General features: G+C 36.2%; 3 protein-coding genes across 4 annotated transcripts in view; 1 reads left to right on the top strand and 2 right to left on the bottom strand.

The window, feature by feature from the left end:
• Positions 1-1,483: 1,483 nt before the first annotated feature.
• Positions 1,484-10,198, bottom strand: LOC107188373 (lamin Dm0-like). 2 transcript variants are annotated; one of them, XM_015576651.1, is made up of 9 exons: positions 9,627-10,198; positions 5,631-5,943; positions 5,209-5,501; positions 4,934-5,128; positions 4,548-4,776; positions 4,063-4,284; positions 3,881-3,985; positions 3,431-3,489; positions 1,484-2,106 (listed from the first exon to the last, which is right to left on the bottom strand). In XM_015576651.1, exons 1-8 carry the CDS (start codon positions 10,025-10,027, stop codon positions 3,466-3,468), a joined length of 1,782 nt encoding a protein of 593 aa, XP_015432137.1. In that variant the 5' UTR covers positions 10,028-10,198; the 3' UTR covers positions 1,484-2,106; positions 3,431-3,465. The 2 variants fall into 2 exon arrangements, with proteins under 2 accessions (XP_015432137.1, XP_015432136.1); XM_015576650.1 differs by lacking the exon at positions 3,431-3,489 and having other exon boundaries at positions 2,065-2,106.
• Positions 10,199-10,990: 792 nt separating this feature from the next.
• LOC107188385 lies at positions 10,991-18,339 on the top strand. The gene is made up of 13 exons (XM_015576665.1): positions 10,991-11,042; positions 11,918-12,164; positions 12,245-12,447; positions 12,535-12,815; positions 12,905-13,175; positions 13,253-13,980; positions 14,240-14,512; positions 15,174-15,431; positions 16,122-16,430; positions 16,544-16,761; positions 17,006-17,122; positions 17,210-17,328; positions 17,537-18,339. The coding sequence occupies exons 2-13, from the start codon at positions 11,944-11,946 to the stop codon at positions 17,707-17,709; spliced, it is 3,171 nt and encodes a 1,056-aa protein (XP_015432151.1). The 5' UTR covers positions 10,991-11,042; positions 11,918-11,943; the 3' UTR covers positions 17,710-18,339.
• Positions 18,340-19,624: 1,285 nt separating this feature from the next.
• LOC107188327 (follistatin-related protein 4) overlaps positions 19,625-24,843 on the bottom strand; it is a 34,351-nt gene continuing 29,132 nt past the window's right edge. Inside the window, exons 7-16 of the mRNA XM_015576603.1 lie at positions 24,598-24,758; positions 24,360-24,483; positions 23,274-23,567; positions 22,964-23,085; positions 22,512-22,649; positions 22,228-22,443; positions 21,246-21,396; positions 20,967-21,167; positions 20,740-20,886; positions 19,625-20,218 (exon numbers count right to left, since the gene is read on the bottom strand). Of these exons, the coding sequence (XP_015432089.1) occupies positions 19,989-20,218; positions 20,740-20,886; positions 20,967-21,167; positions 21,246-21,396; positions 22,228-22,443; positions 22,512-22,649; positions 22,964-23,085; positions 23,274-23,567; positions 24,360-24,483; positions 24,598-24,758 (1,784 nt within the window). The 3' untranslated portion in view covers positions 19,625-19,988. The remainder of the gene's footprint in view (positions 20,219-20,739; positions 20,887-20,966; positions 21,168-21,245; positions 21,397-22,227; positions 22,444-22,511; positions 22,650-22,963; positions 23,086-23,273; positions 23,568-24,359; positions 24,484-24,597; positions 24,759-24,843) is intronic.

Below are 24,843 nucleotides of genomic sequence, written 5' to 3'. Positions count from 1 at the left end.
TTTGCAGCATATAAGTTACAATATTTTATAAGCCTGAATAATATCTAAGCCTACTTTTTCTGAATTTATATAAATATCATTACAAGTATATTGTAAAATCATATAGATAAGTAGGATTTAAATAAAATAAATATCTAAGGGCACTTTTATTGAATCTATACAAATATTATTATAAATTGTATATTTTCGTACAATTTTTTCAATAAAAAACAGTCAAATCATACATATGCGTTATTCATTAATCCCGGCACTATCTCCACTCGTATTCCTAATATCAATTAACCAAAAAAGTAATATTAAATAATAAATAATAACAAAATAATTAATTCTAAAACTTCTAAGTTTGGAAGTTCTGGAATTAGCTCCAATTTTCGCCACCAAAGTGGTGGGAGCGCCACTAAATGTTACATAAATTCCCAAATTTTTCCGGCACTTTTACCATCGATTTTATAGTAAATAAATACGAGTATATGGTTAATTAGAGATTTTTATTATTGGTATAAATGGTATAAATTCAAATACAAATAACAAAATCATATTCCGGATGATGGAGTAGATACATTTCGATTGAACATAGTTTCTTTCTCTTTTTATATCAATTAATGAAAAACTCAAATGCAACATCCGTGGAAGTATCAGACGATATTCCCCTGTGAAATGAATATGCTTGAATATTACAGGCACCACACTCCTATTACATCCGGGTTTTGTACTTAAAAATAAATACTATTACCTACTGAGAAAAAAAAATCATATTTCTTTTCTTCTTCTTTTTTGTTTATACATTTAAATGTCACGATAACGACTAGGTAGAAATAAATTGTAAGCCAAAAAATATTTCGGTCTCCATAAAGAGATTGCTCGTACTCCTCATTTGATAAAGTAGTACACAGTTAACTTTGATATTAACGGACAAATAAAGTTTTGTACGATGTGCAAATATATAAATGCAATAAATCGTTTCAATCTCCCTGAAACTCTTCGTTAAGTTTGATTTAGACGTTATATATTACAGAATAGTTTCCTTGTTCTCTTGTACCCTCGCGAGCAAACTTGGTTTCCACTAGGGGAAAAAGTGGCGTAAGAGAAATGCCTCCTACCACTTGGTAAATGTATTTCAAGTACTGAAATATATGTTAAATCGAACATGAATGTAACATAAAGTTCAGTAATTCCCGATACCAAGTGGTAGGAGGCCCTTACACCTACATTCCTTTTTCCCATAGGGGAAGCCGAGTTTGCGCGTCTTTGTACATATCTCTACAAGTACAGTAATACCCCCGAACTTGTACACAAATATTCTTCGTCAATTCTAAGAATTCTTACAGCAGAGAACAACAAACTGATAGCACATAAAAAATGTGACGAAATACGAAGCGAATTGGGCGACTTTATAATAATATACATATCATTGATTTGAAAGATGTTCAAACGTACCATTTAAAGAATTTAATTAGTTTTCTATAAAACCCATTTACTAATATTGTTAGTTTCCACTGTCGTCGAAAGACATTATTCGGCTAAATTCAAAACAATCTAAGTTACAACATGTTGAGTATCGTTTTTGTTGGGAAACAGTCACCAATAAATTAGTGACATTAAAAAAAAAAAAAAACAGGCAAACAAATATAGAAAATTTTTCAGTTTCATCTGTGATTGTGCCATTTTGCGAGTTTACTTTGTTAGATTTAGTTCCTTGGTGGCGATAACAAGCGATGTACTTTTTTTTCTCTCTTCCCCTTTGAACGGTTGTGACAACCCCAGTAAACGTATACTGCTGCCCTGAAATCGTGTACAAGTTTGGAGGTATTATTGCATAAAGTACTAATAGTGTTGTGGAGTTCTCTTTTTTAATCTCTTCTTTATTATTTTCTTAAGCAAAATATATATCATTCAAGACATTATTTTTCATACGAATTCCTTTGCGTGTATCGATGAGACTGGGAACCCGATTCTCTCGACGTCGAGATTCTCATAAAGTGTCTTCCTGTACCTTTCAAGCATTTTTAAAACGTGCTGTTAGAACTCTTAAGATTACTTTGTGGACTTGTAGTTTTTTTTTTGTTTTTACATAAGACGGCACATTTCACCTCCCTGGGGATCGCCCTAGAACAGAAAAAAGGATCACACTTCTGTAGAACGAATCGAGTGTATTGTATGTCGATTAACCCAAATAGCATGACACGACTAGAATAATTATTACATGATCATTAGTTACATCTTCTAGCGAACATTAATGGATGTTAATGGTTCATGTAGGGACTGGTGAACAGAAGCAATATTGCGTGTTTATTCGTGCATGCATATAAAGATGTATACAGGGTGGTTCACCCAATTGTAAACAAGTCATATCTTTTTTGTCGTCAAAGTCAGAAAAGAATGCTAGAAGAACAAGATGAATGGTTTATTAAGGTGGACTACATATTCACGATCATTTTTTTTTGTAAGTGCAAGAATGTATGTGCATTTTACAGTCGCACTATTTTTTCAAATGAAAATTTTCTTTGTCCATACAGCGAATTCTTATCATTCTACGTAAAAAAAGTAGTATATTAAGGCAACATAAAAGGAAAGTGTCCATTAAAAAAAACAGTGCAATTGCAAAATGCATATACTGGGTGTAACAAAAATGTTGCAGATCCTTGGAATGGGACACTCGTGAGGCGATTTAAAACAAGTTTTTCTGAAGCAAAAATGTTATCTGAGACTATTTTAACGAGATATTAACGAAAAACCAATTAGAGCGCGAGTCCGCCGGCCTGATAACATGTTGACTAAGGAAAAACTTGTTCTAAATCACCTCACGAGTGACTCATTTCAGGGACCTAAAACATTTTTGTTACACCGTGTATATTATTGCACTTGCGAAAAAAAATATGATCGTAAATATATAGTCCACCTTGAACCATTCATCCTTTTCCTCTAACATTTTTTTTTAACTTCAACCAAAGAAGATATGATTTGTTAAAGTTGTGCGAATCACAATGTATATACATACACCGATATAAAATATTCACGCATGTATATGACTTGTATGCACCACTGATTTTATGCAACAAAGTAAGTTCAGTAACTGTTACTTTAGCGTTCAAACCTGTCCTTTGTACGATTGGTTAGAAATGTGTGATAGTAATACCAATGGTATCACCTTACATGTAATACCAACGATAATATATCTCAACACCGGAACTGTTATTTATTGAATATATATACATATATATCCAAAAGACAATGTGGTTAACTAACGAAACGTTCACATTTTACAATTTCATTATTTTGATACACTCCTGATGTTTTAGTTAAGCGTGAGCATGAAAATAAAATGCTGTGAAGAAACAAAAACAAAGCCAAATAATTTGTTGTACTTGAAGCGCGAATATCATTAATAATCGCCGCCTATTTTAACGATTGATAAGTTGAAACAACTTACATAAATCGACCCATCAGTACCATTCGGTCGCTCACTTAATAGGGGTAGAGATATCTTCTCTATGGAATAAGAAGATGGCGTTGATAACACACACCCCGAATCTACTTATTGTACACATATATTTTTTATATTACATCTAACAATATCAAGGAAAAAATCGACAATTTCGAAAAGCTTTGATATATGAAATTCTAATGTCTCTGAAAAATTAAAATACTTTATAGCCACATTGTCTTTAATTATACTCGTAAGAAAATCGCTAGAAGGTTCCTAATCATTTTCAAATCTATGTGTGTGTGACCAGCTATTATATTCATGAAACAAATACTATCATACTAAAGATTGTAGTATTTAAACATTTCTTTCAGCTGCGATTATAAGGTATACAAAGAACTAACTAAAAACCAGTTAATAGCTCTTTAGTGTTATAATTATACATTGTTTACATACCTGTTGATGGTGCAGTTCCTCAGAAGTTCTGAAACCTAAGTTTTCCCTATGTCGAGACACACTTGTGGACAGCTGTTGTCTTTTACACTCCGAAGTGGCCATTTCCTATGTACAGATATAGGAATCAACCATTATTATTAAGATTACTATTAAAATAAAAGTAAACACTCGGTAAAACTTACGTCGCCTTCGTTGTTAAGAAGTGTAGTAGTCATAGTATCTGCTGTGAACCACTTCTGACCCTTCATAACAATATTTGACGGTGGTTCGTGTGTAGCACCAATATCTGATGACCATACCATTACAGTTGCACCTGAATCTATCTTTGCAGTACGATGGAATTTAAATACTGTTTCTAAAGAACCAGCTTTGCGAATAACTTGCCATCCACTGAGCGCTATTTCCTGTAAAAAGGACAGAAATAGTTTTTCACTTACTCTTACTGCTTATGCAGGATGAAGCTATAATCATTACTATCCTTACATCTTCTGAAGCATAAGAATCAAAAAGATATACACTGTAGAAAAAAATACTCGGAGGAACCATTATTTGTCCTTCACAAAATTCTTCTCCTATTCTCGCAGTTTTAAAGATATTAATATAGTAATCATTATTGTCTCTCTTTATAGAAAATAACTTTGAGCGATATATTTTCGGTTTGTCTTACCTTATTGCCTTTATTGGTAAGTTTCACAAATCGTCCTTGAGGATCAGCTTCTGTAATTTCTACATCTCCTCTGGCTGTTCCAGTTATACTGTAATCAGTACTACTGCGTTCTTCACTTTCTTCTAACAAAGTGCGTTTTCGTTTACCACCTCTTAACGGAGTATGTCTTGAAGGAGTACTTCTACCACTGGATACAGCTGTACTAGATTGTACAGGATTGATGTTTAATCTACAAATAAACGAAGTCTTATTACTTATGTGAGCTTATAACTATTTAAAATATTAATTATCATGTACATATTATTGTACTAATATATTAATATATTACTATGTAATTATATATAATTAACATAATACATTATTATATATAAAGTTATATGTATTACCTGGCTTCCTCAGACTCCAAAAGTTTACGATATGCGGCAATTTCCAAATCGAGAGCTACTTTAATATCCATGAGATCTTGATATTCTTGTAGTTGTTGAGCCATCTCGTTACGCAGACGTGATAACTCTGCTTCCAAGGATGCCAAAGTTTCTGCATAACGTGTCTTCTCATTTTCACGTAGCTTTTCTAAATCCCTGTATAAACAATTATATGAGACTATGAAGTTATACAATGATTTAATGAGACGACATTATATGTTTTCTATAAATAATACCTGATTCGTGCATTGAGAGCATTATTGGATCCTTCAAGCTCATTAATCTGTTGACTAAGGCCTTCGACCCTTCTTTTCGTTTGACTCAACTCCTCAACAGCTCGACTAGCAGCTCCGCTGTTACGCTGAGCATGAGCTGTCAAGTTTTTAATTTTATTTTCGTATAACATCTCGATCTCATCTCTGTTTACTCTCATCTGTGCCTCATACTGATCGCGTAATTCTTGCAAAGATTGCTGTAACTTAGCTTCATACTGTTCAGCAAGGCGACCGTCTATCTCAGAGATGTCAATCTGAAATATATTAGAAACGAAATAAATCTTTATGCATATAGTGGAAACAGATACAATTTAAATAAAATTTATATATGTAGTCATAAAAATATAATATTAACTTATATTTTTGAACTTCAAAATACCAACCTGTCGTTTTGACCTTGTCTCTGTTAACTCTTGTTGGTAAATTTGATCTTTGAAACTAATATCTTCTTTCAAACTTTGAATATTATTTTCAAGAACAATACGCTGTAAAGTTTCTTCGCTAAGATGTTTACGAGCATCTTCTAATAATTCTTTTAACTTTTCTACCTCCTCCTCCAATTCTTTTTCTCTATCAGTAAGCCTTTTACGTTCTGCTTGGGACTGATTATATTGAGACTGCAAATCATTGTAACGTGTTTCATACAGCATTAAATTTTTTTCTGCAATTTGCAAGTCCACTAGTTTTTTATCTAATCTGAAACAAATCAAATAATTACAAGATTTAATATAATGTAATATATTTAATATTATTATGTGCTAATTTTTTAACCATTAATAAAATGAATGTGAAACAAAACTGTTGAAGTATTAGACCTATCAATCTGTTGGAATAATTTTTTCCCGTAATTTTGTTTACATATACTAAATAATAATGAATGACTAATATAAATCATTAAGCACATTTTACATTGATTTCGAGCGAAACAAAATTCTATAAGTGTCTTAAATCGTACACAAAAGGAATACTTTCACAGAATTTCGATCGTTTACTACATTCCGGCAGTCGTGAAGAAGAGGTAAGCTCGCGTGTTTCTATTTCAGGCAGCGACCCACATCGAGAATTTTATTTTCTGCCGTACTGTCCCGAGTCGTCTTAATATTTCGTTATCCTAAAACCTAAAACCTATCAATATTATCTATCAATACTGCTTAAAGAAAAAGAAGAAAAAAACTGACTATAATGTTTCAGTGTTGCGTGAAACATTTACGTAATACAAAAATAATGATAAATGTAAGAATGAGTAAGGTAAACATTAAACGCAAACGCTTAACACAGAATTGGAACTTGCGTAACAATAACAAAAATTCAGGAGTTGAACATAAATTTTACGTGCGACGAAATTGTTCCTTGAGAAATACCAAGTTTGTTCCTTCATACGAGGACGTGCGCGCGTCCTGTCACTAACGTCATTCCTTTTACGAGAACGTCCCTTTTTTTTTACTGTTACAGACGCAAGGTTGCCATCGCATATTCATTTCATACAACGCTATTGGCGTGATAACAGAACTATTTTTTTTAAATCGTTATGTATTATCGTAAATTTAAAAGAAAGAGTTAACAAGGTTGTAAACAAAAGAAGTAAGAATGTTTTGTTTAAAACTGAAAAGTTTGAATCTTTTGGGTAGATCTAGAGATTTTAATGAAGAGTCGACTTCGTGAAACAAAAAAGTGAATAAGGCAGGGGGTATTCGTTGGCAGAACCCCCAGCGGCGTCAACCAAGATGGCCCCTCCCACGCCTTCAACCTGGAATCGGCATGGATATTTTTTCCGGTATTCTCGCTTTATTACAATTTTCAAAATATTATTCTACCCGAACGTATCATAAACGCAAACACACACGTGAAGATAATAAAATGTTTTCTTGTATTGCACGTGCAACAAGTTGTATGCAAAGAGAAACAAACATTTGTTTAGTTCACTACTCTTTCGTAACTCTGGTTGAATTTATGACTTATGGTCCATTTCATTAGTATATGTTTATAAACTTTATATACATTGTATTCAATTAAGGCGGATCATAAATTACAAAATTTTACAGAGATAAAATATAGAAAAGATACTGTAGAGGAGGTGTTTGGATATAATTTCAATCTGCGAAAGCACTTTTCACGGGCAAACTGGTTAATCTTTATTTTTTTGATTTATAAGAGCGGTAACAGTTTTTTGGATGCGTGAATATCGTTGGGAACGTGTTGTCGCGTGCTTCGTGTCTTTTCGCTACCGATAACCTGTCTGTCCCGCAGCAATTCACGCGTATTTATATATAATAATTATATATACATAGATCAGGGTGTATGTATGTGTTGACGGATCGCCGCGACATCGCAAGGCCTGTTTGAGATTCGGTTCAACGTTCATTCTATTGAATCGCCTACAATACCAGTAATTATTTCAGATTTAGGATTGTATTGTCTTTGGTATTATTTCGATTGACTGAACAAAAATAATACCGGTTTTAACTTATAAATGTTTATTTTAACAAAATATAACGTTACCTAAATTTTCAGTTATAATGTAAAATGCAAATAGATGTAAATGACGAGGAATCAAATTTTGAATCAAATGCATCGGATACGTATTGGGTACAATTTTGGTTTGTTAAAAAAGCGTATGGTTTTGTTAATTTTGTCCTTCGCTTCATTGATCGCCAGAGAATATTTCCCGCTGGTTTCAGGATTCTACTCGTATTTTTATCGATTGCTCAACACTCGTCGAAAGGAGGTCAATGTTTTCAGTCGAGGTTATACACGCGCTTCAGATGACATCACCAACCGCATAGTAAGCGTGACGCAACCGGTCGTAGTAACGTCACGTTTCAAGTTAGGCACACCCAAATATTCTAAAATTTTTTTACTAGCGCCCTTTTATGGAACTTTCGGTACTTTATACATTTTTTCTATTATAACCAACAACATAGTCATACTAGGTGACGCAGTGCAGATATAGCAGTATACTTGCAATACATTTTCCTTTCTGTGTACGTTATAAATCACCAATATAATGCATTAGTATACCTTGGAAATTCTTATCATTCCATATCTATCATGGAAATGCACTGACGAGAATACCTACACGTTCGTTCCGATAAAACGTAAGCCGCGATTCTTTGAATGAATGTCTCGCTCACATTATTGCTCTTATGTGAAAGTGCCTTTCACGTCTGGCATATTAAAAAAAATTTAACCACTTGCTTCATGTCTTTATTCTGGCAAAAATACTCCAAAAATTGTGTTTTGTTTACTTTAAAATAATTAAAACTTTTATGCTGTCAAAATTTTATTTAAAAAATTTAAATACTAAAACTGATCTAGAAGACTATGATTTTTCATTAACACCTATTAGGCCAATGCTGGTACCCATAGTAAATAGTTATGTGCACTTCATTAAATATTTATGGAGGCACTTTTATATTAGTAATACAATTACTTATAGAAATAGGAAATCACAATAATATTCCTAAAATGTAAATATATTGATGCTGTAATCGTTATAAGTGTAAATATTTAATGATTCTACCCCTAATTTTATTCATGATGTAAACAAAAATAGCATGTAAATAGCATACTTAAAAATAGCATTTAAAATGGACCTGTAATATAAGGTTTGAAACTGATGGAATTAAAAATTAAAAATTATTAATTACCACACCAAAAAAGTAATCTTTAACTTTCTAAGTTTGCTCTAATGTCTTATATACATTTACACATTTTAATTTCCATAATATTCACTAATTTGAAGAACCATATTTAATGTAACTTCCCTTATCATAAGATCTATTTACATAAAAAAATCTAATACACATTTTACAAATACGCACAAACATCTACATTAAGCATAGAAACACACATTGAAGTTACGGTGATCTCATAGACAGAAAAAGTTTTGTATAAACTGCTTTACTGAACTCTAGAGGTATACACATATGTATGTACATGAATACTGTATATCCTTGACACATACATATGTATATTTTAATCATAGATATCAATAATGTATACACATCCATAGATATCAATAAATAATACTAATAGTGTTTCTACAATTCAAGATTTAACGTATGAATATTTGGTTACACTCTTTAACAAAAAAAAAAACGTGGGATCAGTAGACTGCAGGATATCGAAATAAAACAAAAGAATGCGTATGGTATCCACGGATACATACAAAGTATGCAGAAAGTATAAGTTATTATACACAGTGTGTAAAAATCCGTGGTAACCGGTACTAACAGTTCAAACTAATATATTTCATCAAATATGAATTCTGTAACAGTCTCCGACCCATCCCATAGAAATCGAGTTTGCACAGGCTAATAGATTTGAGGCGCTTAATCCTCGCAAGAGGCATACGAATCGAGATGCAAGGAGAGACTTACTTGGTTTTAAGTTCCTCATTGTGGTCCCATAATCGTTTTGTATCAATCTCGAGTTTCGCTCGTTCTTTCGCTGTGTCATCTAACAGTTTTCTCGCATCGGATAATTCATGGTCGTACATCAACTTTATGTTGGATACCTCGCGGGTGATAGTCTCCTTGGTGGTTTCAACCTCCCGCGACAGTCTGGAATTCTCCGTTTCCAGGTGTCGTACTTTGTCAATATAACAAGCCAGTCGATCGTTCAGATTCTGTAAATCGTTTTTCTCTTGGAGACGAGAATAACGGGTCGGGCTTAAAGGACTGCCCGGCCTTTGGCCGATCGGCGTTGACGTGAATTGTGGCGACTGCACATTGCTGCTTGAGCTCGTCGACGCGGTCTTCTTCGCTGCTTTCGTTGACATTTTCTCACAATATTCGATCTCCTTTATTGCACTATCTCACTGACCGTCGCGCAATCGAGTCATCAACTTGGTGCACGATAACACAGTGTCCGTGAAAGACGCTCAAAGCGATAAAAAAAGAACTACCGAAGCTCAATTCCTCTGCCTCGTCAACGGAAGAACTGTTTAGCGGTGACGCCAACGTTAACAAAGCAACCTTCTTACATGCATCCTTATATTGCGTTAGTAAACGCAAGAGAGCGCTCCGATAGGTCGCGTTCAAGTAAGCACGCCGCACACCGACCAATTACACGAGCTTTTCTTGCAACCGGGTACCAATCAGTACCAATGGGAAGTGATTTGTCAGCGTTAAAACGCGTCGATCTTAAAGACTACTATTGCTAAGACATAAGTGATTGTAGATAGGTGACTCTTAGTGTAATTAGTCGCATACAGCGTTAATCGTTGTGTTTCATAAGGAAACACAAAAGAAGGAAATTTGAATCGTATTAGAATTAATCTTGGGATATGCAAAGTTTTGTCCACAGACTAGGTACAGAATAGACCTATCATCTAATGCTTTTTTCTGTTCCACGTTCGGAGGGTACGTAGCCCTATTACCATTTTAGTACCAATATCCGACGTTACCGATAAAGCATGAATTTAGAGTATTATTAGCACAAATGAAGTGTTATATTCTCCATTCATATATGCGTGCATAGACATATACAGAGTGGGGCAATAACTATGTCCACTTTGAATATGCCGTTATTTGTAATAATATGAAAAAATGTTATATACAAAACTTACACGGTATAGAGGGGGGCATATTAAATTAAAGCGGGCAAATGTAATTCCCCTAGCAAGCAGGGAGCATTGGTGTGCACTGGTGTGCACACATTCCGGCTTGAAAAATATGCCGACTTCCTGAGGCGGCGCGAGTGAATCTTCCTTTTTCAGCGCATCCATTGACCATGCCGTTTACAGCAATGGCGGTATAGGTATTTCACTGAGAATACAGTGGATTTTCTGCAAAGTAAGTGAACATTGTATATACCTCATTTATTCTTCTTTACGTACCTATGTTAATCACGTAACGCTGTGCATTCGTGTGAATATTTATACACAATTTGTACTGTTGCAACGTTTACAGGATGATCACGATTTGAGTGGGTAAGGTCTAAATAGTTGTACTTTTATAGCTACCAGAATTCAGTTTCTTCCATATTGATCAGTGTGTTAGGCAATAAAACTTAATCCTACCCGTGAAAAATAAAAAAACGCGGGTTACCTGTAACAATTATTACTCTAAGATTTTGCCGCCTTATGAGTATAGGACGCCAAAGAATTCGCGGTAATCGCCCTCGACATCTTAGGTTAGGACAATTTTAAGAATTTTTCGATTATTCTGTCTAATTTAACTGTAATTCATAGAATTTTTAACTTCAACTATTTCAGGTGCGCTACGTAACATGTGTATTTTTGTCCATTTATGTATTGTTGAGTCTAATATTAATAGAAGATTATTAGACAATGCTTTGTGCATTGTGTGTTAAAAAGGGTAAAGGAAATCAAAAATATCAATAATGAGATCACACTGTGTGTTTCTGTTTATTATGTTAAACACATCTTTTATAGTACAATATTGTACAAGTTATGTTTAATATATTTTTTGATTATCATTATTGTGTTTGTATAATAATTCTAATACATACATTATATTTCTTATTTGAGAAAATCATTAGCTCTCTTCTGTTCTTCTTTATTTATATATAACACTTTAATAACTGAAATCACATGGAGAAATATATATTTAATAAAACTAATGTCCTTGTGCTTACATTAGATATAAATTTAATATGTGCTGCTAGTTATGGTTAATTCTTTTTTCTGTTATAATTATACTTTTAGGTAATATCTTCAATTTTATTATCTGAATGGACAATAAGGTCAACATCTCAGAAGTAGAAAATATTTCAATGATCGGATCACCTGAAATCTTTGACCTACCTGAATATCCAGAGATATCAGAGACATTAATAGTAGAAGTAGAATCTACTGGTCTCAGTCCATTAACGTCTTCCTTAGATCATACACTTAATCTCCAAGACGATAAATTACTTTCATCTGAAGTTAACATGCGCTTAGAAGAATCATGGTAAAGAATAAATACATTTATACAAACTTCAGTGTTACAAACAATATGCAAATTATGTTATTCATTTTATTTTACTGTAGGGCTGAAGCAAACAGTTCAACATCAGATTATGCCATTCCACTACCACCGCCACCTGGTTTAGGTGATTTCACCGATGTTGGTGCAGATTCTATTGGCGATAGTGGAATTGGTATAGAGCATGGTCCATTTTTACCACCTGGTACACCAGCTTTAAACAACTTGTTTTCAGAAGGTGGTGATTCTCAAGATGATTCACCAATGGGTATTTATCTTTTTATATAAGTTTAATGTCTAGATTTGCAGATGAGTTTTCAACAAAGTAATGTATCGTCTGTGCCTGTACTTTCAGAAGATGCATTGTTACGTGCAGGTGTATGTGGTCTTCGTAATCTCGGTAATACCTGCTTTATGGCTGCTGGTTTACAATGTTTAACTGCAACCCCACCCGTCTTGCAACATTTTTTGGATTTGCAGCAAAGAGGGGAGAAACTACCTCCTCCTGAATCACTGATGGCACATTTTAGTGTACTACTCAGCAAAATGTGGTCTGGTAGATACAGTGTTCTCAGGCCTATTGAATTTAAACAAACTTTAGGGGCTTATCATTCACAATTTAAAGATTACAGACAGGTAAACTTATATCATCACCTGTAAACTGATTTAATTGTTAAAGGAAAGAATACAAATAAGATTTTAACAATGATCGCAATTATTCACAGCACGACTGTCAGGAATTTCTGGCTCTTCTATTGGATTCCTTACATGAACAAATGAATACTGCAAAGTGTACAAAGAATTGCGAAACTCCTTCATCTACAACTACTGCCAACTCGATCAATACAGTTGAGAATTCAAATGGGAAAACTATGTCTCCAATTACTGCCACTAGTAATTCCAATTGTAACTCGGACTTGTTGGAGATGTACGATTGTCTGCCATCCCCAGAATGTCCTAATAGTCCTAATGTAACAATGGCTGGCTCACCCAGAGGTAAATACATTTAATGCAATCTATAATTTAATACGACATTCATCATAATAGATTATGTAATAAACGTTACCCTTCAGATTTAGATTCACCAATAGGCGAGTTAAACAGTACTGCGAATTCACCCCGGGGATCACCTTTGAACGACGGCGATGATGATGAAGAGACGCTCGATTCCGATGAAATAGTTGAAGGAAAATCAAACAGTTTTATTCATAACAAAGTTGATGGAAAGGAGAATGAAGTCGCTCCTTCGTTAAGGCTAGACACATTGATAGAACTTTCGAAAAACGTTCCCAAGTATCACGGTCTTTATGATATTCATAAAGAAGCGAAAACTAGCAACGCGAACTTCTTAGTTACGCAACAGGAATGCAACAATGAGATTCATTATGATTCACAGAAGTATCCGAAAGAGAATGTCCGTAGAATGCCGTTGGATAACTCGAATTTAATGGAGAATCATGATTTCGACAATAAAAGCGTCAGTGTTAAAAGAATAAAAGAGGTTAACGTTCAAAAAGTCAATTTCGGCGTGGATTACGCATCGAGCGGTTCCGACATAGAATATGACAATGGTTTAGAGAAATGTAATGTGAAACGCATGAGGCTAGATGATCAGGAGAAGAATCATAAACGCGATGGGCTTGGAAGCATTAGTTCTCAGTGCACACGGGTTTGTCAAAGTAACGGTAATGGTGCTATAGCTGCGCAAGATGAGATCGAAGCGGATAAACATTGGGCAAAACACTTGAGATCTAATAGGAGTATAATTGTTGACACTTTCCAGGGACAATTTAAAAGCAAGGTAATGTCTGGACAGTCTAATATTATATTTCTCATGGAGACTAGCCGTTGGGGTAATGTCTTACATAATTAGTTTTTACCGTCAAATGTCGTCTCCAATATTAAAATTTAGTATTTATACCTTCTTGCTTTGTGAAGTGTAAAAAGCAGGACTCATTTTACTCATACATATTCGCTCGAAAATTTTCCATCTCGATCGTTCAACGTAAATTGAGAGTTTTATAATTTCTCAGACATGAATGTTTCCATTTTACTTGTAGGTTGTCTGTGCAGTGTGTAAGCACGTTTCAGTCACATACGAGCCTTTCATGTATTTGTCAGTGCCACTGCCTCATGCAATGGAACGGCAACTGAATGTCACGTATGTTCCGGCAAATGGCGAGCAACCTATAAAGTGCGTCGTTTCATTAAACAAGCAAGCACGTATTGGAAAATTGAAGGAGGAATTGCTGAAGACACTTGGCAAGGAAAACATAGCGGTGGCAAATATTGCACTTGCAGAAGTCTTAGAAAATCATATATCAAAGATTTTGGTAAGCATTGGAGAAGAGTATTTAGTAAATAGTTATATGTATCAAATATGTACGTACACGTTTTTAATACGATTTAGTCAAGTTCATGAGTTCATGAGTTCTCAAAAATTTTTTATATGATTTATCGACTTGATGTGTATATTATTTTCATATAAATCTGCAAGCCAGTCGATTGATCTGTGTAATTGAATGATTTCATGAACAGGTAGTTTATAGTATATTGAACTTCATTAGAAACCAAGTTTAGTTTTATGTTTGATCTTACGGGATAATGGTGCGTGAGTCTTTAAGCTTCGTAAGAGAACAATTATGGAGGGTGAAGAAGACGGCTTGTCGAGTAGTCTCGATGATCGTTGATACTACCCTCCAAGAGCAAACATTATGGAAGAACACTCTCGTAGCGTAAAGCATTAGTTACGAGGCTACAGTCCATCGTACAATCTTCTTCGTCGTTCTTGTTTCTACGACATGCGTTCTCGATTTTGTCTCTTGTCGTGCATGCCCTTTGTTTTTTGGCCGTAAATGGTGGCCACGGTTTCTCTTCTATATTATTTTACCCTTGCACCGTAGGTATCGAGACTTACGTACATTGCTTGCTGTAGCTTATCGCACTAGACGGAAATGTCACTGTTGGATTGTACATCAAGGTTTTAAATTTAAGGATGACAATATACTCTTGAGACACATCAATGACACGAATCGATCTATATACGCCTTTGAACTCACGGAACCACCTGACGCGTATACTTCAGTGCCAGATGGTGGTGGAGATCGTGTGATGGACACTGACGCCTGTCAGAAGTCTGCAATCACGGGAGAGGAAGTTTCATGTACGATTTGTCTCGAGGAATTGGACGGAGATTTGAAGAGGCATATCGGACATACATGTAATTTTATCATGTGTGATAACTGTATCGAGGTGAGTTTCTTCATTCTATTATTTACTATTGATCATACATCGTATTACACATTTTTGTTTTTTCTTTAACTTGATCGCTCGATTGTTTTTTATTATTGTCGCGATGCTTTAGAATAACAATTTGTTCGTGAAAACCCAATGATGAAAACGGCAGCTTCAATCTAGCGGTAGGGGTGTGCATGCAAGGTACTCGGTTACCACTATTTCACCCCGGGAAGGTCTGAGATAAAATCCTTGCACGTTCTAGCCGGACGGTACCATAAGGGTACGTACGGGAACCAGAAACAGCTTTGCGTTATTAATTAGCCGGGGAAGCTTCATTAGAAGCTGAGGTGCTTGGTAATGTAAAGATGGAAACCCGTATGATTCGCTATTTGAGTACAATCCGCAAGCCAGAACATTTATGTTCTGGAACTCAATTCAGACTAATCTGAGGCTGCCGTGTACTGAGGGTACCATACTACTGATTAGGAGTGTACACATTTGCTCAATCATTATGTATATGTTTATCTTTAATGTTCTAAGTGTAGTATAATTACGTAGAAACAATTTGCAACTGTATGTAATATATTTAGAAAAGAGCTATATAATTTTATACCTTATGTGTACATAAAATGAAAGGAACGTATATTTAATACGTACAAACCTGATAAAGTATAATTTATTATCGGTACATGTTTGATTTTACAGAATTACTTCAAGGATCACACAGAACCTCAATTGTGTCCAATGTGTCCAACGTACATAACTGCGTCAGCCTTTATTAAAATTGATCAAACAGGCCGACAGAGGCCTGCTGTTAGAATCTTAAATGTACCGCTGGTCTTACGGCACGACACGACGAATGAAACGACGAACAACCGTAAAGGAACGAAACTTTTCGGTTATCCGCATTTAGTGAGGTTACCTTCAAGAGTGAATGCTAAGGACCTGTATGACATTGTTAAAAGAAACGTACCGCAAGAAGGGGATTACACGATTCATTTTGTTACTGGCCAGGTTAGAATGGCATGATCAATTATCCTTATGAACATTGACGAATTCATAAACAATTCGAATAATCGTATACATAAAAGGGACGATTGAAGAATAATGAAAATGTTTCTCTGCAGGGCCATCATTGTTCTCGTTGTATCTATACTGCGCACTGTACAGGTTGTAATGTGGCTGATATCGGCATGATTGCCTTACAAAATGGAGACACTCTAGCTGTGCGTTACACAGAACATGTTCCTAAGATTGCACCTCTGATTGAACATGTCAGCGTTAGCAAGCAGAGGCCGTATCATCCGTTGTCTTTATACGACTGTCTTCAAGCATTTAGCCAGAGGTATATTTTACATGTAATTATAGTGTCAATTTATGTTTATTGTAAGGTAGACAATATTAATGAAGGCAACTCTACGAGAAACAAAATATATCTTTTGCAATGAAATGCTTTTACAACTGCTAGGTAAAAGTTACTTGTGCATCTTTACCTAAGGATGTGTTCATTGGTGCTTTTTAATAGCGTGTACTTTAATGTCCTTAAGTCCAAACACTGATTTACATAAATAATTTCTGTACATTTTTAGCGAAACGTTAGATGAACATAATCCTTGGTTTTGTCCAAAGTGCGAACGAAATCAGTGCGCCACGAAAACGCTCATGGTTCACAGATATCCCAAGTTCCTCATAGTTTATTTGAAGCGGTACGTATACTTTTAATCGTATAAAAACTTGTTTACATATCATTTTAATAATAGTTCAATAATTTTCTCTATCGATGTATATTGCAGATTTGTCTTTTATGAGTGTGCTAGTATGAAGTTAGACGATAAAGTGACATTCCCTTTGGTTGGCTTGAGTGTCGGTCGACACTTATATGACCTCTATGCCTGTGTTTGTCATTTTGGAGGTATGTATCCGTTGTTTTATTTGAATTTGTTTTTTTTTTTTATTTCCCAGTCCATCAGAGAGCCATTCAACTATTCTGTTTTTTTTTTAACGAAAGTATCTTCACTTCGCGTGAAAACATTTAGAAAAATCGAAACTCATTTTCACATTTTGGTTTGCATAAATATTAACTGACCTTGAATTAAAAAGTGTCTGCTAATTATTTGTAGGAGTATCGGCTGGGCACTACACGGCGTACGCGAAGAACCCTCGTACAGACGCGTGGTACTACTACAACGACGAAATCACAAGCAGACAGAAGCCTCAGGAGGAAGATTTTAGCAATGCTTATATACTTTTCTACAGTCGGCAAGGGACCAATTTAAAACCGTGCAATATATAACCAGTGCTGAATCAAAGAACCTGGCGAACCTGGAAAAGTGTCAGTGAGACGGAAAGAGTGGGGAAAGGAATGATTTATAGGCAGTTAAAGTGGAGGTTTCCTAGGTGTTGCGATCACGCGTTTACCGAACTGCATCGTATTGAAGGAAGACTGTTCACAAATGTGACTATCTATTTTTCCTGTTGATCTGCTCATGGCCAGTCTCCTTCGTGTCTCTTCTCCTTCCCTGCGCGCGTTCTCCCATTTCTAGCTGTTTGGAAAAATCTCTTGCGAACATCTTACAGGCAGTGCCCCGCGTGTACGATCTAATAAACGTGTCAATTTGCTGACTGTCAAATATCATTAACTATAGGACATGCGTTTCTTTCGGTGACCATTTGTTGTATACACGAAAGATGTTCTTTTTTGCGGTCGTTAGATCGTCGATAATGTTCAATTGTGAAAACAGATTCTGTGTCCGGTCCAGTACATATATATATATATATATATATATATATATATGGGAGAAGGACTGAGTGTATTTATACCGGCTAATAAATGTGTAAACAAGCGTCAAGATTGTACAGTAGGTGATTAAACGTAGACTCCAGGAATTTGAACAGACGTAATTTATTAGCAAATCAAAGGTGATCGTTTCGACTAGAAGACACTTAAAAACATGCCCGTTTAACGACAGAATGTAATCATTCGCTGTATCATTGTTTTTCTTTTCTCCTTTTACCCGAACGGTTGTAATCTGCATGTACATTGTGTAGCAAAAATGAACGTTGTATTTGCAGATTATTTATTAAATTAGTTTTGTTGTAATTTTATTACAAGATATCCATTCTACTTGTTATATTATTATATATATATAATATATATATAATAATAATACGTAATATTCGTATTCACACGCACACACACGACACACGCATGCGTATAATACATAATCAATCATCATACCCGTTGTCAGTGTGCTGTCCTGTGATCCGATAACTGTATTATAATGTCCGTCGAGACGTTTTCAAAAATCGATTGAAAAAATAATTGTAAAAATCGCGAGATCGGATCGTGTTTAAATTGATCGTAGATTGAACTAGACTCTTGAACGGCTAGAGGTAACTGTAATCCGCACAATGTTTCCGTATTCACTCGGATCGAGTGAGCTCGTTGCTATTAATTTGTCTAATTAGTCAGACAACATTTACAATTTGGGAACGAATTATTGGCAATAACCTATTGATTCTTACGGTCGTTTTTAAAGGGATTTCAGAATATCGCAAATACAATTTGGTCAGTCTCCCGAAATTTTGTTCAGGCGTCAGTTGAATCGAGCTTTGGTGAGGTGCACAAAGAACGGATGAGTAAATATCCTGAAATATAATGATATCGACAAAATGTTATTAAATAAACTTATGAATCTTTTTGGAAGACACGCCTTCCAACGATATTTTCTTTTTGTACTAAAAAAAAAAAACAAACTTGTCGATGTAGGTGCTGTCGAGTCTAAAGATATTAGATAACAATTGTACCTCCCGAAACACTCTCACTTAGTCTAACAACATCTTCTGATATCTTGAATATTTTCAGAGGTGTTGCCCTGTGATACTTCGTGTACCTCACCGTTATAGGTCGTGTCGGATATGATATTAAAGAATACTCTAAGATGACTATCTTGGAAAACTAATTGTACCGTTTATAGCCATCGAAAAAATTCATCCGAAAAAAGTCGACGTATGTAGATACAAAGACGGAGAAGGATATGCAAACTCGAGGGAAACTAAGGCCACCGGTAGGGTAACGATTAGGATACGTTAAATATTCATGTAAAAGATGATCTTTGGTATGTACATTAAAAAGTCTTATCGATAATGTTCCGCGACAAATTGTTCGCGCGTAATTCTTCGTTTTAACGATGATAAATTGTGTTCCGTACACGCTGCTCGACGATGGTGTCCAAAAAATACGTGTCGCAAATTGTTGGACGAGCGCGTCGTATCCGCGGAAAAAAAAACCGTTCTTTTAACGATTCAACGATTTAACCACGAGTTAATGGTGTTGGTGTTAGAATATATTTCTCAAAATTTCTTTCAACCGTTCCTTCTTCTAATCCGAACAAAAGGAAATGCTACAATCGTATATGTACTAATTCTTATCGATCGAACAACGCGGTGATACCATCGTACATGTTCTCGTTCGCCATCCGTGTTTCCGGCGCGCGGTCTATTTAGTTTCTTCGACTACATCTAAACGTTCTGTGTGTGTATCGTTGGCCGAACAAATATTTTCTCGGTTCTTTAATGCGAAGACACTGTGAACCATACCACTGACCCGGGATGTACCAAGCCGCCGATCTCGCAGTTTATTGTTCTAGTCTCTCCGTTCAGGACGAACAACGCATCGTTCGACGGGCTGACCATGTACTTGCCGAATATGCCGCTTTGTACGATCGGTCTATTCGGATTGCCCCATTTGGTTAAATTTGCTGGCGCGGCTTTTCCTACGCCGGTTATCATTTCCACTTTGCCTAAAAGAGAAGAAAGGTAAACTGACAGTTGGGTGTCAAGCGGTGTGGTTCTCTTCAGGATCATTTAGACACTATTGTGGTTATAATGACGGTACTAGACTTATGAATGTATACGTGTATATACAGGGTGGGGCAATAACTATGTCCACTTTGAATATTGCTGTTTGTAATAATATGATAAAATGTTATATACAAAACTTACACGGTATAGAGGGGGGCATATTGTGAAACAAACATTTTCTGCGTGGGTGAAGGCATAGGGGAGATTTCAAGGTCATCTCTATTTTTTTTAATGGAATGCTATGTTTTTTTTTATCGCGATGTGATAGCCGGTGTTAGGTCTGGGCTAGGTTCAGCGAGCTATCATTGAAGGTCATGCAAGGTCAAATGTGGTAGTAAAATAAACTTTCTTACATTATTTTAGAATAGATTTAAGGAGTGCCTCTGTTCATGGCTGTGTCTAAGTAAACTGCAGGATTTTAAAAACGTAAAAAACAAGGAATTAGAGTATGAAATCTCACCAGTAGAGAGGTCGAGGAAAAGGATGTCCTCTTTATCAATGGACGACGCGTAGATATCGTAGCCGTGGGTCGTCTGCGATGGATAGAGCGCAATGTCACTGATATTTAACGTTGTTTTCACGTCAAACGCGAAGTTTAATCCATCAGCTGGAAAGAAAAACAGCTGCCATTGATTAGTTGCCAATAACTAACTTGTGCAAAATTATAGGAAAATAATTAAGAATTACGTGATATTTCTTGTACAACGAGCGTCACCCCTGAATTCTGCTTGGCCAAAGTGACAAGGTGTCTGGAATCAGGCGAGATTGTCGGTCTTCCCAGGAGATTCGGTTTGTGAGCTAGGACGGTGTCGGTGAGGTAGTCTAATAACAGTTGACCCGTTGGACGATTGGTAATCGGCTCCTGACACTCGATTATGACGAAACCGTCTAGAATACAGTGGGATTTATATACGAATTTATGGCGGATACAATTAAGTGAACAGTAGCCACGAATGACATACTTACAGAGAACCGAAAATTGAACATTCACCGGGACACAATTGTAAGAACTCAAATCGGCGCTTCGTGTGTACTTCATGTTTTTCAGGTCCAGCTTGTACATGCTCCGTTGGTTCGTGTGACTCACGTAACCGTACTTGAATGTATCCTCGATGTCCTGAAATATTCGAAAGATACACGAGGCCGTTCCATTTTAATCATCGCGGCACAAATATCGCGGTGGTGATAGCATAACTGTTCCACCAAGAGAATTGGGAAATAGCTTTGGGGGAGGTGTTTAGTCACCCTTTCTTGGAGAACTTAAAGTCATTTATTAAATATTAATTTAAATATTGATTATAAATCGACACGAATTTCATAGGCTGATTTACTGTTTTAATACTCAGATGTCGAAACATCTTGCAGGTATACCGACGAGCAAACTTGGCTTCCACTAGAAGAAAAAGTAACGTAGGGGAAGGACCTCCTACAATTTGGTTTCGGGAATCATTAAAATATTATGATTATTTATTTTAGTACTTGAAATCAATTTACCAAGTGGTAGGAGGCCCTTCCCTTACGTCACTTTTTCCCCTTAACGAAAGCCGAGTTTGCTCGTGGGTATACATACTGCCAGAGTGTTCTCAAAAGTATGCTATTATTGAATTTCAAATTTAGAATAAGATTACAGTAAATCATCGATGAGTATTCGAAGGCTCCTTGGCATTGAACATGAAAGATTTCATAAACCAATGACCACATACGACTCAAACAAATATCATTGGGTTCAGAATTTCAAGCTCGATCATTGTGCCAGGCCACATTAAAAAGTCAGCGTTACACCGAGGACCTCTCCTTATCAGTGCTGAGGAGCCTTCTAAAGGAGATTTCTAAAAAATGTTAAGCATCGTGTTATTGCTGCGGACCACTGTTTTTCAATGATTCAGCTTCAATCGCGTAAGGGGTAGACCATCGAAACTTGTGGCTCAGGTGTAGACCATCGACCTACCTGTGGCTCAGGAATATAAATGTTTTGGATAATGTCGAACTGCGCATCGATGGGCTCCGGTCGGATGGCTTGGTGTTTCTTCTTCTGACTGGCGTCCTCGATCACTTGCACGGTTTTCACACCGATATCCTCTTCGCTTCGCCAATTCAAGACCCACACCTGATCGAGAAAGGGGACGTACCAAAGCTGGACAGGCTTTTTATCGGTGGGTATCACCTATACAAACGCATTCACATTAATTTCCTTCAATTGGACAGACGAAAAATAGGTATTGTTTTACGTACGTCGACGACCACCATCTGTATCTCGCTGATAACGAGCACCCGGTCTTTGTCTGGCTGGCTGACATAGACGTATCGACTTGCTACGTTTATCGCTTGGCCCCAAGAGCAAGGGACGCCCATGACTCCGCAGACGTGTTCCTAGGGCATAGAATTAAGAAATAAGTAGAAGTTTTCTATTAATTGTCCCTACACAAACTAGTTGATTATAATTATATTATACACTGTGTGGCATAATGTAAGATTTCAATCTTCATGTATTGTGATTAAAATGAAAACGAACCATTTTTCTTTCTACGGAATATAATCTATCCTTTTCTCAAGGAGCATTATTTCTAGACACGATTTCAAACATTGGTTCGTCTTTATTCGGACCACAATACATAAGAATTGAAGGTTTCAAGATGGCTTCATAGTTATGCCATGCAGTGTATATAAAAATTCAATGATCTCACCTGAGTACCAGGAATAATGTCAGTGGACCGAATTACGTGTCGTAGCCGACACGCGGACGGCTCGTACACCAAAATGCCCCACTCGTGGAATGTGAAGAACCTGCGTTCCTCGCTAGCGGTGGCTAAACGGGAAATCACTGTGATTTATTTATTTATTTATTTTAAAGGTGCTCACGCTATGCGGGACACCATGTATTTCTTTAAAGTTACAATCACGTTGTAAATTATCTTGTTAATAGACGGCCAACAGAATCGGTCACGACGACATACGTACTTTTCAGGGCAATATTTTACAATTGTCGCTACTTACTCGGCGTCGGTTGCTCCTGAACGACCAAACTGCTAATGTCCCTGGTGACGCCACCGATACTGCTCGCTTGGCACATGTAGGCACCAGTATCAGCGTAATCGACATTCCTGATGATCAGTTTCGTACCGTTACCAATGACATTGTATTTGTCCGGTTGATCGTGGTTCAAGGGCTCGTCATTTTTCAGCCACTGCACCTGCGGAAGTGGTTCACCGGCCACATGACACTTTATGGTTGTCTCGTCCTTCAAGCGTTTCGATTGAAAAACCGGTGTCACTTTTACCTCGGGGACAGCTGAACAGAAGGGAATACACTGTGAACGACTGCTTGATAACTATAACTGGACTGCAGATTTAAGGTGTGTATCCACTTCTTACAAGTGGATACTCACCTTTATGCATTTATACTCTATACTGCCCTCTTTAGCTCAATTGTCCAAACAGTTTCAAACATCGGAGAAAAATATGATTTTAGAGTTTTCTTTCTGTCGTACTTGATTTTTATCGTGAGATATCTTAATGTAGGAAACGTGTTGAATTATATTTATTTCTTTTTCACACACAGCTTAAACACAAATAATCGAGGCATACACGTAAGTGATGACTTACAATTAGGATTATCTAATTTAGAAAATGTTGCATAGGATAATATAAAGTAGTAAAGTCATCTGAAAAGCAGTCAGGATAAATAAATTAAACTGTTTCCAGAGCCCTACGGAGTACGCAAGAAAAAAACTTACACTAATTAACACTTGAACTAACGTGAAAAACTTTTGAAAATTTTCTAGTGTTAAGAAGTGAAAAATACATGTAGCTCCGTGTTTCGAAAAATTTTGAAAGATGATAATTCGTTAGACGGGACATTTTAATTAAGGAGGGCGGTATAGGGTTCTGTGAAGAACAACGAAAGACAAAATTTTCATTCAGATGCAACGTGTTTTCTATTTTCTTCTGAACCCAACACGATACTCAAGGGAAGAATTAAGGAATTCCAACTTTTCTTTTTGTCTTTATAAATAACTTTAAAAAATGTGATTTTTCATAAAAATCCGCAGTCTAACTGTAACACAGTGCGAGAGGAACATACTGTGAATGGTCAGTACGTGCGTTTGCACAACGTCCTGATTTCTAATCGCGTTACAGGTGTAATTCCCAGCGTGCATTAGCTGCACTTTCGTCAGATAAAGGCTGCCGTCGTTGAAAACTCGGATCTACAAGAGGAAGAAAAAGAGTCATTAAATGGAAGGAACTTTCGTTTTATGGATACCGATGGAACGATGATTATTTTATTTTCGGAAAAGTAATTAGAGCAGGGGCGATCGTACCTTGGGCTCGTTCAAAGTTTCCAGATCGGCCCCATTGCGCCGCCATACTAATGGGGGCGGCGGTGTGCCGGTGACATCGCACTTGATATCAATGTTATCGCCCACGCTGGCCGAGATGTGATTCACTTCGAGAGATTTGTCGAGAGATACCACCGAGACGCCTGTAAATAATTGCGCTAGTTTCACGAACGCTTTGGGCCGTGGCCATTAGTTGATGCAATATCGGACATATCGCTGGTGAGGAGG

This window comes from Dufourea novaeangliae, unplaced genomic scaffold (assembly GCF_001272555.1).
Source record: "Dufourea novaeangliae isolate 0120121106 unplaced genomic scaffold, ASM127255v1 scaffold124, whole genome shotgun sequence".
Classification (NCBI taxonomy): domain Eukaryota; kingdom Metazoa; phylum Arthropoda; class Insecta; order Hymenoptera; family Halictidae; genus Dufourea; species Dufourea novaeangliae.
The sequence above is the reverse complement of the archived record's forward strand: the minus strand, read 5'-3'. Positions and strand labels throughout refer to the sequence as shown.

What these genes read in the sequence shown, in the direction of transcription:
- LOC107188385 (XM_015576665.1), top strand. Translation starts at nt 11,944, where the DNA reads ATGGACAATAAGGTCAACATCTCAGAAGTAGAAAATATTTCAATGATC. An exon ending in ATGCGCTTAGAAGAATCATG is followed by an intron (nt 12,165 to 12,244) that starts GTAAAGAATAAA and finishes ATTTTACTGTAG; the next exon opens with GGCTGAAGCAAACAGTTCAA. An exon ending in TTCATTTTGTTACTGGCCAG is followed by an intron (nt 16,431 to 16,543) that starts GTTAGAATGGCA and finishes GTTTCTCTGCAG; the next exon opens with GGCCATCATTGTTCTCGTTG.
- LOC107188373 (XM_015576650.1), bottom strand. Translation starts at nt 10,027, where the DNA reads ATGTCAACGAAAGCAGCGAAGAAGACCGCGTCGACGAGCTCAAGCAGC. An exon ending in AGACAAGGTCAAAACGACAG is followed by an intron (nt 5,502 to 5,630) that starts GTTGGTATTTTG and finishes AATATATTTCAG; the next exon opens with ATTGACATCTCTGAGATAGA. An exon ending in TTACCAATAAAGGCAATAAG is followed by an intron (nt 4,285 to 4,547) that starts GTAAGACAAACC and finishes TCCTTTTTACAG; the next exon opens with GAAATAGCGCTCAGTGGATG.